This window comes from Phaenicophaeus curvirostris, chromosome 1, assembly GCF_032191515.1.
Source record: "Phaenicophaeus curvirostris isolate KB17595 chromosome 1, BPBGC_Pcur_1.0, whole genome shotgun sequence".
Lineage (NCBI taxonomy): Eukaryota > Metazoa > Chordata > Aves > Cuculiformes > Cuculidae > Phaenicophaeus > Phaenicophaeus curvirostris.
In genome coordinates this window covers 112,101,617-112,120,092 of record NC_091392.1, presented here as the reverse complement: position 1 = coordinate 112,120,092, position 18,476 = coordinate 112,101,617, and the positions used below count along the sequence as shown (strand labels likewise).

General features: G+C 35.1%; 1 protein-coding gene across 11 annotated transcripts in view; it reads left to right on the top strand.

The window, feature by feature from the left end:
* Positions 1-18,476, top strand: part of SYNJ1 (synaptojanin 1) — a 60,501-nt gene that overhangs the window by 12,420 nt on the left and 29,605 nt on the right. For 7 of the 11 annotated variants that reach the window (XM_069871145.1, XM_069871137.1, XM_069871128.1 and 4 more), the window contains exons 4-12: positions 1,808-2,033; positions 3,275-3,358; positions 4,145-4,206; positions 4,799-4,895; positions 6,219-6,388; positions 8,369-8,450; positions 11,239-11,391; positions 14,438-14,603; positions 16,361-16,384. In XM_069871145.1, coding sequence (XP_069727246.1) covers positions 1,808-2,033; positions 3,275-3,358; positions 4,145-4,206; positions 4,799-4,895; positions 6,219-6,388; positions 8,369-8,450; positions 11,239-11,391; positions 14,438-14,603; positions 16,361-16,384 — 1,064 coding nt within the window. The remainder of the gene's footprint in view (positions 1-1,807; positions 2,034-3,274; positions 3,359-4,144; positions 4,207-4,798; positions 4,896-6,218; positions 6,389-8,368; positions 8,451-11,238; positions 11,392-14,437; positions 14,604-16,360; positions 16,385-18,476) is intronic. The other 4 variants (XM_069871181.1, XM_069871199.1, XM_069871190.1 and 1 more) reach the window with 2 other exon arrangements.

The window sequence follows — 18,476 nt, the reverse complement described above, 5'->3', positions numbered from 1 at the left end:
GTACAGGTTTTCACACAGATGATCCTTGGTAAAAGGAATACAGCTGTTTCTGCCAATTAGCGTCTTAAATAATGCCAGTGATGCATGTAAGGAATTCTGCTTCCATGTTTTCAGCTTTTATTAAAAATGGTGTCTGTTCATGAACTTTGGAAAAGTCCTGATACTTGGTAGTATGCTGCTGGAAGGCATGAAAATCTGCATTGTGGCCCCTGTTCTGTTCAATGGACAAGACACCAAACCGGCTTTGGCATACATGCCAGTGCTACTCTACTCTTTGCTGCTATGATCAGGTTGCTATCTAAGATAAAATACATGTATTAATACAGAAAATAAGCTCTAGTTTTCAGAAACAGACCTACCTTAGTGTAGATGTACAGGAGTTACAGGAACCTAGCTGCTTGTCTCTGCATCTGTAAAAATACTGGGCTCTCTGTTTGTAAGTCAGTATTTCAAAGCTTGAGAAATGACGATGCCTGTTGACCCTGTCCAGCTCAGCTTAGCTAATTTTGACCCCGTCCTAAAGCTTCTTAAGTTACTTGACTTTTTTTTGCAGTAAAAATCAGTCCTCACAGGAAGTAGGATGAAATGTCACAGATTCCAAGATTTAGAAATATAAACATAAACGCTAGAAGTCAATAGCAAGTATTCTGCTTTTTCTTAAACTTTTGGGGGAGCTTTTTCTCTTCAAAAGTTCCAGTCTCAGATTTCCCAGGGATGTTTGCTTTCTCAGTCTCTTGTTGTATTGCATCTGTATATTTTTCTGTAAAGTGAATGCATACTTGATTCATGGGATTTGAATCTTTGTTAATGATTGGTGTTTGATAAATTGCAGATTTTAGTTTTTTGAATTGAAAGTTTAGGATGAAAAGGCTAAAAACTAAAGTTAATAGCTTCAACCTTTACAACAAATATGTTATTTGCAACTTTGGTAGAATTTTCTGGGCAGTGACAAACTCAACTATCCTACTAGAGTTTACTTTTCTTTGCTATGCAGAAAACTTCACTTCCTTTTTAAACAAATGAATGTTTTCAAAGATCAAAAGCCAAGCCTTGTTAGAGTGAGGTAAACCAAAAGTAAAACTCAGAAAACTCAAACCTTAGTCTTATTTAATTACTACAGTGTTGATTGGTATTAATGCACAGGTTTATCCAGACTGCGTGTCTTCTTTGGTTTGATCAGTAGTTGGTGTTAGAGAAGGGTGTATGCACTATATAAAGTATCAACGCTTAACCATGAAATTCATATTTACAGAAATGTGAAAATTGGTTGACCATGTATTCCTGTAAGCTTGTCTGGGCAAATGATACATTATTTTGGTACATAATAGAACTAATTATGTTGACAGGATTTTTTTTTTTCTAGCTTTATCTTTTGATGATGTGAAATTGCATGTCACTTTACCGATCATAGAAAATAACCCCATAACTGGAATTCTGTCTTGCTTTTCTCAGAGTCTGTAATCTTTAGGTTCCCAAAGCAAGACTGAGTGGAGATATGCAGACAAGCTAGGAGTGATTTTTTTTTTGCCTGGGTGAAGAGCAGAGGCTATGTGGATTATTTTTTAAGGTCATTAAAATTCATGGCTTCACCACAATTCTTATTGTGCAAATGTTTAAGCTGTTCCCTTGTAAATTTCGCTGTTTCAAGTATGTTTAAGTAATAGCTATTTTGTAAAATTATAACATGCATATTTTCCTTTTCTCCTTTGTAGTAGTTACTATAAAATATAAAAAGTTAGTAGCTGGCTTAACAATTTGAGCTGTATTTTATTTCCTTCCAGTTATTTTTTTTTCTTATTCCTGATAGGAACCAGTCACTGCATTTACATCTGAAACACTATGGCGTGAACTGTGATGACTGGTTGTTACGTCTCATGTGTGGAGGAGTGGAGATAAGGACAATTTATGCAGCTCACAAGCAGGCAAAGGCTTGTCTCATTTCACGACTAAGCTGTGAACGGGCTGGCACCAGATTTAATGTCCGGGGAACAAACGATGATGGTCACGTTGCTAATTTTGTTGAAACAGAGCAGGTATGTTTCGCTACAGTGCACATTACTTGGCTGATGCGTGCAAGATAAGCATGCGTGTGGGTATTTTTTTTGTCCTAAGTCATAAGATCACAAGTGAAGCCTGTAACCGACAGATATTGGAATAGTTCCTTTGCTGCTAAATAAGGAATCTAAGTAGGTTATGTAATTTAATGATCTTGATTTATAGTGTAGCTTAGGGTAAGGGGCATGCATGAAGTCAGAGTTTCAATAGCTTAAGAAGCTGCTGTCCATCAGCTGAATTGCTGTAGGTGGCTATACTTGCTTTCAGCCTTCTGAGCTATAGGTCAGTGTGTACTTCTTTGGCCTGTGCTAATAGTAAAGGAAAAGACCTTAGAAATGAGCAAAAGAGATTTTTGGCAAATGCGATAGCTTTTGGTTCAGAAAAGATAAAAGCGTTCCTGTAGTCACTTAACATGGCTCCTCTGAAAGGAAGTTTTTAAAGGCACTAATTCAGCTGCATTTCATGGCATACCTTTGCCCTTATACAGAAATACATGAAACTATTAAATAATTCTTTGCTGGTCTTTCTTTGTTCACTTCTTATGATAACCTAGTTACCAAGTATTCATGTGAGTAGATATCTTTGCTCGGCTCACTGACTCTTTGCAAGGCCTAGGTGACTTCAGTAGGATTTCATCCAGGAAGGACTCGTGCTTGTAGACATTCAGTTTCAGGAGTTTAGTCAGAGCACTGTTGTTAGTTTCTCTAAGTTTCCTGGCAGACTAATATCATTACATGACTGTTGCATATCATTCCACTTAAAGTTTCCTTTCTTGCATGCTTAGTAGACCACTGTATTTTGGATTCTGATGCACAAAGTCTGTGCTGGTGTTCTGAGTAGGCTGCATTGTTATTTTCTGTGCATTGATATGCATTTTAACTGTTCCGTAGAAAGGTTTTGTCAGGTTTCTTGAAACAAGTTACTCGTAGTACAGAAGTCATTCAGGCCCAAATAATAAAAGCTTGCTCTATTTCCTGAAGTGTTGTGAATCATGATTCTGCAAGGAAGCAGAGTCGCTAGAATATCTTTTATGAATTGTTCAGAGGGGATGGAGAGAAAACTCTAGGAAATGCAATTAATATTTTAGTTTGTAGTGTGGAATATGTAATATGTAAATATATTTTATTTATTCTATGTTTAGCTAAGGCTAAGAAACATAAAACCTTACACTTTCTAATACCTAGTAATGCTGTGCTTTTTTTTTTTTTTTCCTTAACAGGTGATATATTTAGATGACTCTGTGTCATCTTTCATACAAATTCGAGGATCTGTTCCATTATTTTGGGAACAGCCAGGCCTGCAGGTAAGCAGGAGGTAGATTTAATTATAAGCATAATTCTTATTCATGTCCTTTTAAACATCTTCTAGCAGCATTCAGGCTCCTCTGCACAGCTACTTGTCAGCATGAGGTTATCCATTGGGACCAACTTGTGCTATTATTTAGTTCACCAAGCCTGCTACTCTGAAGTCTCTGAATACTGTTTTGCACAAGATTTGAATGTCTGGTGCTTTTTAGAGGTTTTCCTTTTGAAGTTCTGAGTTTTCCTGTTTACATTTAAATCGGTGTTTTAAAATAAGTTATCCAAGGGCACCCAGTGGGACTGCTTTTCTTCTGAATTGTTCTTGAGGATAAGTCTTTTCAAGAAGTCAATATGAATCAAGAGTTACTGTAATATAATTTCATCTCAATTTTCTTGAAAGAGAGGTTGTATCAGCAGCTACTACTGTGATACAGCTTTTACAGGCAAGGTTAAAAAAAGTTCATGCCATACAGTGACTCTAGGTTCTTCAAACTAGATATATTAACATTCTACAATAGAACTGCCTTTTACTCAAAACAAGAAATAATTAGATGATAAGACTAAGTATATTAAATTTTAAAAGTGTTTGTTGATTAAAAAAAAGAAGAGGAGTTTAAGGAAATCCTACAAAAAGAATGCACATTATAGCAAGCAGAATAAATTTTGGAGATTTGATTTAGAAATTGAAATGAATTTTTAGGCCACATTTAGAATCAGAAGAGGTCTTTGAAGAACAATTAATCAAATGTGTAAAGACAACATAATTTAATATAATCTTTGTGTCATAGGTGGGATCCCATCGTGTAAGAATGTCAAGGGGTTTCGAAGCGAATGCACCAGCTTTTGACAGGTGAAAGAATGTCTTAAGTTTTTGTTTAACATGCTACAAACCTCTGATAAGTGATGCATCAGAGGGGTAGGATGCGTTGTTCCAATGGAAGGCTTTTTCTATACAAATATGTGATTCAGCAAAGCAGCAAACTGCCTGGACAGCTTTGTCAAACTTTGACAGGATCGCAAGTACCTTTGAGTATTTTGTTGAAAAATTTGAAGAAATTTTAAATAAACGTATTACCTTGTTAAATGGAAAGCAAAAAATATAACATGTTTATGTTGAGGAGTCTGTATTTGTCAGCTGCTGTATAAGAAGTAAAATTTATAGTTTGATATTATTCCTGCCATGACACTTCAGCTTCATAGTCTTATGGTTTTAACTAAATGTATGTTGTTAAATTGGTGCTATTATCCTAATTAAATGGCAGTCAATGGTTATGTGCTATTAGTGAGTTATATTGATTTGTTTGGACATGGCATAATAAAAGGCTTGCAGCTGTTATTAGAGTACCCAGTACACTTCTGCAGTGTTTCAGTCAGTATTGCAGGTATTTGTGTTAATTTTTGGCATGGCAGAAGATAACTGTGGACTCTTCCTCTGTTAACAGGCATTTCCAAACTCTTAAAAATTTATATGGCAAGCAAATTATTGTAAACTTACTTGGGGCAAAAGAAGGGGAGCACATGCTCAGCAAAGCTTTTCAGGTGAGTATGACAATTCTCTCACTGTGCACGTCCTTGGAATCTGCCTGTTTCTACGGAAGCTTTTATATAGCCTTTGAAAAATGAAGCGTATTGCTATACTCTGGAACAACTACTGCTTGTGGTTGAAATTGTATTTATCATAAAAGCATGGCTTAAGATACATAATGTGAAACGAATTTTTAAAAGCTCTATATACAATTAGTGTTTTATTGTGTTCAGATTGGTTACTTAAAAACTATAACAGCAACATAGACAATGCTGAGGGATTTTAGTTATTTTCATATTTCATGATTATTAGTGGCTTATTTTAAAAAAATAATTTTTTTTCACTATAAAATTTTTGAATAAATAAATGATACTTTGTGGTATTTAGTACTGTGATGTTTATTTTAAAAAATCTTTCCCCTAGAATTCTTGGGTATATTCCTTAATATTTTTTTAAAAATCACAAATTTATCAATGTAAACGTAAAAGCTGCTTCATGATTAAATAGAAATGTTTGTTCGGAATATGGTAACTATAAGTAGCCATTTTTGTGAATTCCCACTAGTTAGATTAAAAATAACTGTCACGTTGTAGTGACAATTAGAGGAGTTCTGTCTGAAGCCAGAGAACATGTCAACAGCCATCTGTTCTTTCCCTTTCTCTTTTTCCTTTGTATTATATTGATAGGAATGGTTGGACTCGATGATCCGGTGGGTCTCTTCCAACCTGGTTATTATATGATTCTATGATTCTATAATGGTTGAATGTCTTAGGCTATCCACTAATATATTTTCTGCGCCCAGCTATCCTGGTAGGTGATGTTTGTGCTCCCAGGTGTGTATCAATGCCCAATGCAGATCATAGTTTTGCCTACAAAGATTGTATGAGCACTTCAAGATTATTCAGGGAATATTAGGGAAAGTTTTTACTCAATCCACACTACAGAGCAACCTAAATAATTTTTTCAGCAGTAGTTTATGGAGTGTTTACTCACTCCTCGTTGCTGGCAGGTGTCTCTGAAATGGTGACTCTTAAGTGAAAGGGGTTTCCACTAAAACGGCTCTTGGCAAATCAAAGCATTTGAATAGTAGGCAGGCTGTAGACTGTCTTGGCAACCCCTAATATTGGAAGGAGGAAACTCACTTTGATTGTAACAAGAAATTTGTTGAACAATCATGATGATAAATGGTTTAATTTTACCTAAGAGAAAGCACGTAATAAACAAGATCACTAATAAAACAGCTTTAAAAATATTTGCAGCCTCTGATATATCTTATACTAATATATGTTCAGAAACTGGTATATTTATGCTTTTTTCTTCTATTTTTACAATGTCAGAGCCATTTGAAAGCATCTGAACATGCAGCTGATGTCAAAATGGTAAACTTTGACTATCATCAAATGGTTAAAGGTGGAAAGGCAGAAAAACTACACAGTGTGCTTAAACCTCAAGTCCAGAAATTCTTAGAGTGTGGGTTTTTTTACTTTGATGGAAAAGAAGTTAAAAGGTTTGTATGTATAACTTCTGTAATTTCTTAATATTAAGTTATGGTTCTGGGATGCTTTTTACCCCTCAGCAAGAAGATAGGAGAAAAAATTGTTACTTCTGTTATTGTGTTTTTATTGTATCCATGATGATGCTTAACAACTGAAATATGACTCACTTATTTTGTACCATTAAGGTTTTGTTTCATTCTTAATGTTCTCTAAAAATCTTAAGGGAAAATGTCTCTGAGTCATTGGTGAGACATGACTCAATTTCAGGCCTTTGATCTCACCATTTTGGTGAAAGTGGGCAATTGTCATTTTTTCTCAGGGGCACTCACGTAGGATTAAAGGGGAATATTTTTTTCATCTTCTTGTATAATGTTCATGTTTTACTCAGTGACTGAACATACCATTTTCTGTTTGTTGTAAATACTGATGCTCAATGCATTTTTTTCTAAATCTGCTTGCACCTGCATCCCTCATTTGAGAGATTCAGCTCTGCACAAAGTATGAAGGGAGTGCGTGTTTTCTGCCTGCTTGTACTTGTAATTCTGTCACTGCTTCCCCACCCCTCTTCCTAGAGCAAAGGCTGTACTTATCTCAAGAATAAAAAGGAAGCAGGGCTAGAAATAGGTGTCGTTCCTGCTCTTTCCCCTTCCACACCCTTCCTGCTTTTAATTAATACCAGAACAAACTGCTGAATGCGGTTCTGCATGAGAAAGAGATTTGTTGAGTGCAGGGATTGTGCTACGTGCAGTTGCGTTTCGTCTTCTAGTGCAGTGGGAGAGGAGGAAAAGGTTCCAGTGCCACTCTGGGACTGAATCTCCCTGAAGCTGGTTTTAGTAGGCCTGGAGAAGATTAGATTTAGGGGGAGGGTTCTTAGGTTCCATCTCCACCTCAAAGTGTCACTGACCATTCTTCAGACAGCTGTAAAGTTGGTGGGAGAACATCATTTGGTCTTGATGGAGATTCAAATATTGTCACCAGTCAAAAAGACTGACAATAGAACAAAAGGTGTGGCTTCAGATATCTTGAAGAATTCTGTTAATAAAAGGTACAGTGATGATTTTTAGAGGTTTATGGAGAATGTCCAGTTAAGTCAGCAAGGCTTCATGTTTATTTGGAGATCTAACCATAAACAGTAGAAAGTTTTTAAGAACTTTCTCCAGGATAACTTTTTTCATTACTATTTTTTTGCTTGATTTGGCATACAAAGCAACTTGCTATCTATGTTAGGAAAAAAATTGAGAAAGTGTGTAGTGGAAATGATGAAAGTAAGGAATGTGTCTCACTGGGAGAGCCATTAGAATTTTGTACTCATAGCCAGGCAAGAAGGATATGGATGTTGCCTAATATGATCCTTCTGAGAGCTTTCTAGCAGGAGGTGATGGGTTTCTCTCAGAGAAAGGGAGGTGGTTCAGAGTGCCTGAAGGCCTCAAGCATCTGTTTAGCTAAGGGGGAGAGGCTTATTTTTCATTTCTATTTGAGGAGGAAAGGGAAAGTAACGAGGGATTGAAATTGGCTTTAGTTTTATCACAAATTCTTGTTACTTTTAGTTTAATTAAACAAATCCAAGAACTGTCCTGTGGTTGGATTGGGGTTTTTTTGATTTTTTTTTTTTTTTTGATTAAACAAAGAATATCATTTACCCCAAAAATTCTTGGGAAGTGTGTTAGTTGGATTGTTTGGAAAGAAAACTTAGTCCTGTATAAGACTTGAACTGAGGAAACAAGGAGAAATGAGAAAAACCTTTTTCAGGAAGACTCATTTTATTTGCAAAAAGTAAATCAAATTTGTATAGTGAAATTTACTGCTATTATTGGAGCTAACCCTCTATTGCAGACACATTTGTAAACATACTTGTGATGATGGTACCCTTGCAGTGACAATACCCTGATTTATTGTTCTGGTTCAGATCTTGATGTCCCTGTCTATTGATATGTGTGTTAAATGTGTTATTTCAGTTGTTTTCTCTCTGTCTCTCATTGTCCTTGGCACAGATCTCAAAGCGGTACTGTCAGAACAAACTGCTTGGACTGTCTGGATAGAACAAACAGCGTGCAGGCTTTCTTTGGCTTAGAGGTAAGAAAAACAGTGTCCAGATACTCATCTGCTCCTGATGCTTCTGTAGCAATTAGGCTGTAATGAAAGTAGCACTGCCTTCCTGTGAAAGGTCAGTTAAGATGTTTCATACATGGCAGCTTGTCTTATAACGTGATACTACTTCTTGTTTTGGGGCAACGAGATCTTAGTAGCTACAGAAGCAGTAGTTGTGTATTAGCTGTAATTAAGCAGCAATCGTACAGAATTATGTTAAAATCTTTATTCTTTTTTTAGGTGTCAATTTCTTATGTCTGTTAAGGTTCAGGCTTGCAATTCTAGAAGAGGTAGTAATGTTGTAGTCCTTTACAAAAACACTTGTATTCAGAACTATTTTATTAGATGGAAGTTTTTCAGCATATAGGATTACTGTTCTTAGCATCATATTTTCACTGCACTTTGATGTGAATTCTTCATGGGATGATATCATGGTTGAGGCTTTGGCCACTCTCAGATTAAGTAGTTGGAAATTAACCGTGGGATGCAGTCCTGCAGGATTCTACTTCAGCATATTGGCTTCCTATTGAAGCAAAGGTTCTAGCCTGCAGGCTTATACAGTAGAGCTTGAACACATGAACCTGATGGGAGTTGATGGAGTGAAGTAGTACTTACTGATAGGGCTAAAAAAACTAGCTCTGAAAATCTTTTGACAGCTCCACTCATCTTAATGAACTAAGTTTGACTTCTAAAGATAAAATCCTTAACATATTTAGCAAGGAAAAATTTCGAGTGCTGTAACATCAAACTAAGTAAAAGGATTATTCTTTTGTTTCCTGAATTTTAATTGAAATGCTCTTGTTTTAGCATCTATAGGAGGTGTTTCTATGAGAACTGCCAAATCCATTGGCTATAGAAAAAACATTTCTGATTCTGGAATATGTAGTGCTTTGCTGCTGTGTTTATCTAGTGAGCACTGTTGCCTGCTCAGTAGTGTTTTAGTCTAACAGGATATTGAACTGCTTACCCTGAAGCAGATACTCTGAAATTTTTTCTCTTAACATTCAACATCAGTGCATATTTTAGCAGATACTGCACAGTTCGAGAGATTGAATGCCTTTTTTATCCATTGTTTCAACTCTGTATGCACTGCGAGGCGGGCATACCTTTTAATTACTAAAATTAAGAAAAATAAGCTGATTTTTAATACCTGCTAGTAAAGTAATTCTAGTGAGTCTTAGAATTCTTATTCTTTTCTTCCATTAACTGCGTGTTGAAAAGAGTAGCAGCATGTTTGAAAACCACACAGCATTGTATTTCATTATGTAGTTTGTCTGCCTGTCCATTCAGTATTGACTTTGTCATTGGAGAGTCACCTGATTACGTTAAAGTCTTTCCTGGACCTAAATCTGCTTGCTGGAGTTAACAGTTCATTGTAGATAGAAAAGCAAGTTTGAAGTAAGCAGTTAGGTTATCTTCAATGAGCCATGAGAAATGTTGCCTCTTATGTTTTACCGATAATACAGTAGTTTTCTATGGTATAAGAACAAATCTTTATACACTCTTAATGCATATAGTACTTATATGGCAAACTTAGCTTTGCAGCTCTGTTTTTTTTCCTGTTTTTCCTTTCTTATCCGTTTGAAAACCGGATTAAATATTGTCTTTTTTTTTTTTTAGAACAGGTGTGCCAGATTTTTCTTTGAGAGCTAAATTGTCATTGTAGCTAAAACATGAGAGCTAGAAGTATAAAACTAATTAATAAGAAGGAAAATGACAAATCTTCATGAGCTGCTTACTTAATTTTAGAATACTGTTTAAATGAGATTATAAAACTTAGAAGATGAAGCATCCGATTTCTGAAGCTGCTTTCCTTATTTTTTTTACTTAATTTTGTCTTCAAGTTTCCTTTTGTAACTTCTACTAATTACTGCCCAGCCTTCAGAGTTTTGCCTTTATGTCATTCTGTGTTCATCATTTTAGACTACTTCTTGCTGTTGGACACCTCAAAGTTTTAAAGGTTTTTAAAAGCTCTTGAAAATAGTTTTTTAATTTAATTTTTTTTTGGTAGTTATTTTGGGTTTTATGTTGTTAGGCACAAACACAAGAAACTTACTTGACTTTTTAAAAATAATAATGATTCCATATACCAGGATTTCAAACAATGTACAGTGTCCTATTATACACCCATGAGCATAATGCTACATTTAAAGTAATGTATTAAATGTAAAATACATTTATAGGTATACAATTTAAATATATTTAATGTAGCCTGTACATAATGGAAAATTCATTCATATATATTGATTATATGAGAAAATCCTGCTTTAGTGGGAGGGTTGGACTAAGTGATCTCCAGTGGTCCCTGCCAATCCCTGCCATGTAAAGACTTCTGTATGTTGTGCATGAAAACAGTGAATGACAGAAGCCATTGCTGTTTCACTGATCACAGAGCTCTGTTGCTGCTGCATTTGATAATAAGAGGTCCATGTGCTTGATATCCTGATTTTTTGGGGAAGAACATGAATTGCTCTAATTCTTAATTATCTAAGCAAAAAGACTTGAGAACTGAAACTAGTTTATGTAGTGACTGGTGAATTTTTAAAAGAAAATATTTACAAATAAACTACATAATTCTTTTCCTGCATTGCTACCTATCTTTAAAAGAAAACAAAATGCTGGTGCTAAAGTTGCTTCAGCCTTTCAAACATGTCCTGGTGTTCAGAATGACACACGTAAACCAAAGATATATTTTTATGTACATAAGTGCTGAAAAAATTTGATGTCCTTTTTAATAAATACATTTTGCAAATGTCATCTTCAACTGTTGCAGATGCTAACAAAACAACTGGAGGTATTGGGATTAGCTGAGAAGCCTCAGTTGGTCACTCGCTTTCAGGAAGTTTTTCGATCCATGTGGTCTGTGAATGGTGATTCTGTCAGTAAAATTTACGCTGGAACTGGAGCCCTTGAAGGAAAAGCTAAGGTAAAGTACATTCTGTTAAAAAGTTTAGCAGTATTCTGTGTCAGTTTTAAAAATTCTGTCATTAATATAACAGATATAAGATTTTCTTTTCAAAAGTGTGCTTTTGTTGTAAACCTAGAAACACTCTAACCAATAAGAAAAATTAACATAAAAAGGTTGGTTATGTTGCTAACCAGATCTTGCTTCAGTATGTCCTTTCTCAGCCACACCCATGCCTCCCAGATAACACCATTCTGTAGCAAGGGATGAGGCTCAAAGCTTTTATTTCTTTGGATCATAGTTCAGAAAAATGTGTATTCAAATCGACGTTAGTGTCTTTGAATATTTTCATTTTTCTCTTTGTACCTCTGCCTCCTTTTGTTTTGCTTTCATTCACTGTATCTCCTTTCTTCTAAAATGCATTTCATCAGACATTGTTGTTCATGTGTTTATTAACATTGTTTAAATTTAACAAGGTGCAGCTGAGTATTTTTTGTTTGCATGTTCCTCCAGCTGTTCTTTGTAGTATTGCAATTACTGGAAAAAAACCCCAAATTGTGTTTTGACCTTGCTTTCTAATGTTGTGATTACAATTCTGTACTACATGACAGTGTAATGCTCCGTTTCTCTTCAGTTTGTTTTGTCTTTGCCTGAGTTGTTCAGATTTTCTAGGCTGTCTTTATTTTTCTTCTAACAACGTTGCTTTCTTTGTTTCTGTAATTGTCTGTCTTATCAGGTGATACCTGTGGAGACAAGCAAATGTTAAAGTGTAGCAGTTTTTGCCCTTAGTTCCTTCAAGTTCGTTATTCAACAATACGATGCTTGTCGTTTAATATTAAATAGTCAACTGTTTTGTTTTTCCGTCACTTTTTCATTCAAGCGTGTCAGGGTCCTTCTCTGCATATGTACAAGGCGTACCAGTAAGCTAAATTAAAGGAAATACATAATATAGACTTGTTGCTTACTCTATCCCTAATTGGTGCACACAATATTTTTATTTGGGAATTGCTTGTATTTTAATATAGAGTGAAATTTGGTTAAAGATGTTTAGTTTTATTTTCTTACCAAAATGTCACCCAGACCATCAGGAAAACTACAGTAAGTATTTTATGGCATGTCTCCCATTCTCCTGACTTTCTCATTCAACCTTATTTGTTTGTTTTTCTAAATTAATTGGCTACTTAGTTTTTTTTGTTTTACTTTGTAAAATGCATTTACTGTACCTACACTTCCATTTTGAATCTGTAAAGCATGGAGTACATTTACTCTGCTCTCTTTGTAAAAATACAGAATAGTCAATCACTGTCCCTGGCATCCCTGCCCTGGTACAACTGTTAACAAGCTCCACATCTCATAAATCAAATACAGTGTCCCTGATCAAAATCCGTCTATTTGAAGAGGATCTTTAATACCTGAAAAGTTGTAATACTTGCTATTCTTTCAGTGAAACTTGACCAGGTCACTGCTGAGTATCTTCTTGAGTACTCTGATAATTTTTTTTTTTAGAATATTGTTTTTAAGTTGCAGTTCTTATTTCTTAAATGAAAAGTTTTGATGTTTGAAATGCTTCCATTTCTTGCTCCTCAGTTTGATTCTTCAGAGACCAAGAGAACTTAAGAGTAAAAAATATGGAAATTTATGATAGGAGAAAAGAAGTATTTTAACCTTAAATATGTTAATATAAATTTCTGTACTGAAAAACAGTCCTGTTAAAAGTATTACAATACTTGTTACATCTAACTCCTTACCTACTCTTTCTTTTGCTTTCTCTGGGTTCCTTTCAATTAATTGCCTGATATGTGAATGGTGAGTGTGTTTTTTTGGATCGTGTCATAAATTACATCTTGTCTGGCAGAAAGGGAGCAGCATCCTATTAAAATCCTATTGCAATAGTATGCTCCCCGACACCTCATCCATATTGTTTTCCAAGAATCATGGTGCCAACTTACTACTACTTATCCTTGACTAAAGAGTAGTTTCTTTCTTGTTGTCTAGTACAATTCATTATGGGTTGGTTCTATAGTTTTCTTAAGGTTTTGCCTGTTTTTCGTGTGCATTCAAGAAACCTTCATGAACCATGCAAGCTGTAAACTTTGAGTATTTTTTATAATAATATAATACCATGCAGCATCCCTGATGGATTACAGTCTATATTTCATATAAATGTAATAGCATGTGTTTCCTTACACCTCACAGTCAAAATACATATAATCGCATAAGACACAGTAAACCCTGTGATCAAGAAAATGTCTTTGTGCTGGTGAAATTTTCAGTGCTGTGTACACAGGTTAACACTACGGGTTTTTTAATCAAGTATGAGGCTGCATGACACATTAATTATGTTATCCTCCAGAAGTCTGACCCACAGAGAATATCTGTAGTAGCAGTACATCTCTCGGAGATTCTTGTTTAGTTCAGGTACTTGGAGGCTGTTTTGGAGCACTGTTCAGTCATGCCACTTGTGTGTAGTATGTGCAATGACAGTGTCTTCTTATGTAAGTAGCTATATGTTAGTTTATGTGCTCCTTCTGGGATACTGCATGAGACTTGCATGTTATTTTCAAAAGTTAGGGGATCTTAAGAAGTTGAAGCTCTCTTTTTTTTTAACAGGGATATTTCAGAATATGAATTCTGAACTAATATGCTTATGTGCATATACATATATATTCATGTATCATGACATTTGCACTCAAGTGCTTGCTCGTCTCTCACTATTTGGGGAAAAGCCCAAAATCCTGTGCCATCGTCTGAACGTGGCACTATACCAATTTCATTTTTTAAGACTAAGGGTTTAAGAAAAGTTAAAAATCCCTTCCTGCAGTATTTTGTTTAATTTAAATTGGAGTAATCCGGTTGTTAGATATGCCTTGAAGGTATTACTGTGTTGTTTAGCATTTGGAAAAAAGCACGCATTGTACAGTAAGCTCAGAAGACTTTATTTAAGATTTAAGTTGCCTTAGATTTTTAAAATCATTAATGCAGTTTACAAATACATTACTGAATATTGCCAATGTTTTTGTGAGCGATGTCCAACATAAAATATTTTATACGTGTTCCTCCCTAACAGGCTGGAAAGCTGAAGGATGGTGCTCGTTCTGTGACCAGAACGATTCAAAATAACTTTTTTGATAGCTCCAAGCAGGAGGCCATTGATGTTTTGTTATTGGGAAATACCCTAAATAGTGATTTAGCAGATAAAGCACGGGCTCTCTTAACCACCAGCAGTTTACGCGGTATGTGTCTTTCAGGATTTTAATCTGTCTGATAACTATTTTGGTATAAGAAAGCTGTATGGAGTCTGTTTTCAAAGCAATATTGGAAAATATAAATGTTATTTTATATTCATTGGCTTGTTAAAGATGCAAGTTACTTCTGCTTTACTAATATTACTAAACTAACATGCTGCAGTCATTTCTTTACAGTATATCATTTATTGATATCTGGTAGTATAATAGATAAATATTTGTGGAGCATATTTGTCAGAAATTAGCAGTAGGTGCACATTAGATATGTTTTCTTCAGTTCTTCAAATGCATTTATAGTAAGTGTTAATCGTGGAAATTACATGCTAAATTGGGAAAAAAAATCCTGGTTTATTAAAACAGGGGTTTTTTTATTTGCTAAATTTCTTTAATTTGATCTGTCACGCCAGTGAAGAAGCTCTCACTGTGTGATGTTAGACTAGATACAGAGCATTTATTTCTTTTTCAAGCTTAAGAATGCTGCTGTTTATCTTCATTTTTGTTTCTACGGTACTGAGGAATGAAAGAGGTTTTGGTAACAGAATAAAATTTAAGATAACAGGAACTATTACAAAAATTCCCAATGAATGATTTTTCCATTCACAAAATGTTGTGGGGTTTGTGTTTGGTTTGGGTTGGTTGGGTTTTTTGGGGTTTTTTTTTTTGAGAAGTCTCTCCCAGGAATGGATGTGCCACAGAGGCTTGTCAGGCTGTGGGTGAAATTCCTCTTCAAAATCTGACAGATTTCCATGAGCAGCTCTGCTTAGGCATAGCAGCCATGTGGAACTTGGAAGGTCTGGTTACAAGCAGCTGGTTCACCTAATCAGAACAAGGTGCTGAACCACAGCATCCTGCATGCCCGAACAAGTGTATCCTACATGATCCGCAGGACAGCAGTTGTGTTCCATCCTTCCGCAGGTCTGATGGGCAAGGAAATAGCCAGGTGTAGAGCTGTGTTTACATTATTCTCATGAATATAAAAGGTAGGGTAGCTAATTTTTGGACAAAGGAGGAACTTAAATTTTAATCTTCTTTCCAAGATCCTGGGTAAGAGTGTCCTAAATGGTGAGTTGTTGCCATTTACAGGGATTAATAACATTCCTAATTTTTATTTTTTATTGTTTTCCCCTTTCTCTTGGACACTTCTCAACCTAGAATTGGGATAAATGTTTCAAAGCTTCAGAGCAAATATGTGGCACAAGAAAAAAAAATCTTTTACAATCGTAGTCTACATCCTGTGGGTATTTATGTATTTCCTGTGTGGAACCTGAAAAACTGTTTTCCTCTCATTTCTTTACCACAAGGTTTCATGTTATTGTAACTTTTCGGTCAGCTGAAACCTGCTAAATTGGCCTCACCTCAGAATTAGTAGTCATTTTTGTTTCTTCTCACTTTCCCTGTGAATGTAAGCTATCCTTTAAATATTTGCAGCTCCTGTCAGCTGAGGAACATGACTACCTCTTCACTGAATATAATGTCTTTGTGCTGTCTACTACATGGTGAAATAACTAGAGAGATACTTCATTTGTAAATCCATTATTAATAAATTGAGAAAAGAGAATTTGTTAATATTGTTGTGGAACTTCTTAGATTTTGCAGCATAAAAGGTGTATTTTAAGTGATGCAGATGGTTATGTGTAATAAATCATTTATTACTGCATGTTCTCTCACATATTGCTGGAAAAGTTTAAAAAGCAATTGCCTATTTGACTAATTTTTTTCTTGTTTCCTTCTTACTGCACCCATAGTTTCAGAGCAATCATTGCAATCAGGTATAGTAAAATTAAGCTGTAAATATCTGAACAGCTATTGTTCTTCTCTGGCTCTTTTCTTTTGCCTTTTTTTCCATAATACTTGGTTGTGGGATCACATTTTCCTAGTAGTGTTTGGATCTGGCATTCCTGGGCCCCAAAATCTCTTAATCCAAGAGAAACTCTTTAATACAAGAAAATTGAAAATATAAGTCATGAAAAGTGTTGCTGCTGTGCTTGGATGTGAGTTATGAAAAGATGTGACCAGTTCTTTGAGTTTATTTTTTGTAAATGCTTTATTCTAGCTGTAGAGGAATTTGCTTTTCTGTCTGGTTTGGGAGATTCTGCATTTTTGTTTTGTTTAAATCTTTTGTTTAGGGTAAAAGGTAAAATTCTTCTGCACAATTAGTAACTTCATCATCTTTGCCATTAGAAGGTCTACCTGCTTGTGTTTTTGCATGACACAGACAGATTTTATACTATCTCCTAGCAAATGTTTATGTACTGGAATGATCTGAAATTACGTGCTGACACAGAACAAAAGTTAACAGTGGAAACCACTGCGATACAATTACCACAGCATGTGATGCAAAATGAAAGTATTAGAGCATCTATTTAGGTAAAATTCTTGATGAAGAAAGGGCCTGAAGAACTTTATCGTTAACTCCAAATCTCCTACTTTGAGACATTGTAGTAGTATCTTGACCAATTTCTGTGATATTGAGCTTAAAATATGAGGGTTTGGCTTTGTAGGATTGAACAATACTCTGATCACAAATAAGTGATACATAGTAAGAATTTTCAGAGATGAGCTAGATAGAGGAAAATGGCATGAAAGATCTCTGTAATTCAACTTCTGAAAACATCCAGTAAGTTAGCAACATAATGTCTTTGAACTTTGTTTTCAAAATTTTCTAACTCTTAGTGGAAATTCTCCTTTTTGTCATAACTTAAGCTGTTTACATGAAGCTGTTCCATTTAGGGAGATGATATATAGATATTAAATGTTTTTATGGGAGAGCTGTAAGTGTTTGTCAGCTGTGTCATGCTTCATCTCATTGTTCCCAGAAGCTATTATTTAAAATGAAATATTTATAATATTTGTATGTTCAGATTTTTGTATGTGTTAAGAAAATTTAAATGGCCATTTCTGAGCTACTGGCTTCATAGGGTTAATTTTGCTGCCTTTGGGGAATACTTTCAGTGAAACCAGATCAGCTGCTTAGTTTCTGGGTGAAAGGAAGAAATATGTGCTTAATAGCTGGGAAAATGAAAGAAGAGGAGGAGGGAAAGAAACAAGGGAGCTCTTAAATTAGACAAGTCTCCCATTTAAAGGGATTACTGAAGTTGTGCACAGCGTCCCCGGAACCTGTGTGCTGGGGTAGTAGGCACTAGGTCCAGGGAGTAAATATTGACAGGGGAGGATCCTTGGAAGAAAGACTGGAGAAGTTGTTGGTTACTGTTGTTCAAATACACCTGAAGTATTTAAAGCTTTTTAAAAATTATTTATTCTTGGAAAAGCAATTCAACTGTAATCTCTGTTTTTGAGATTTAAATATTTTTCCCCCTACGTTCATCTCAGCTTCACTTTTTCTAATAGCGTTTTATTGTATCTGCTAAACTCTTAATGAGTACTTAAATAATGAAATCTGAGACACAGGTAGTACACACCTGAAAATAACTGGTTGACTGGCATTTTGTCAGTGCTAGAAAGTTTGCTGGCATAAACAATCACATTGTCTATTATGGTGTTACTATATTGGCTTACCTTACAATTTGTGAAGAGTCACACGTCAACTGTTTTTAACTTCCTGGTGTAATATTTTACTGTGGGTTTCATCTGGATGCTAACTGCATATATTGAAACATATCTAAAGGAATTTGGATATTGTAATAAGATATTTCAATCAAGTTCAGTTGCACAGAATCCATCAAAAATTTCAAATTCATATTCCCTTTGTAGAACTGATTCCTACATGTCTGCCTGCCTAGTATGAACAGCAGTTGAAGTATTTTTGCTGCAAAATAATGGAAAATGTTATTGATTAGATTTTTAAAGTTACGGAGTGAGACACAATATTGTGGAAAAGATAAATTGCTAAAAATATGTAGG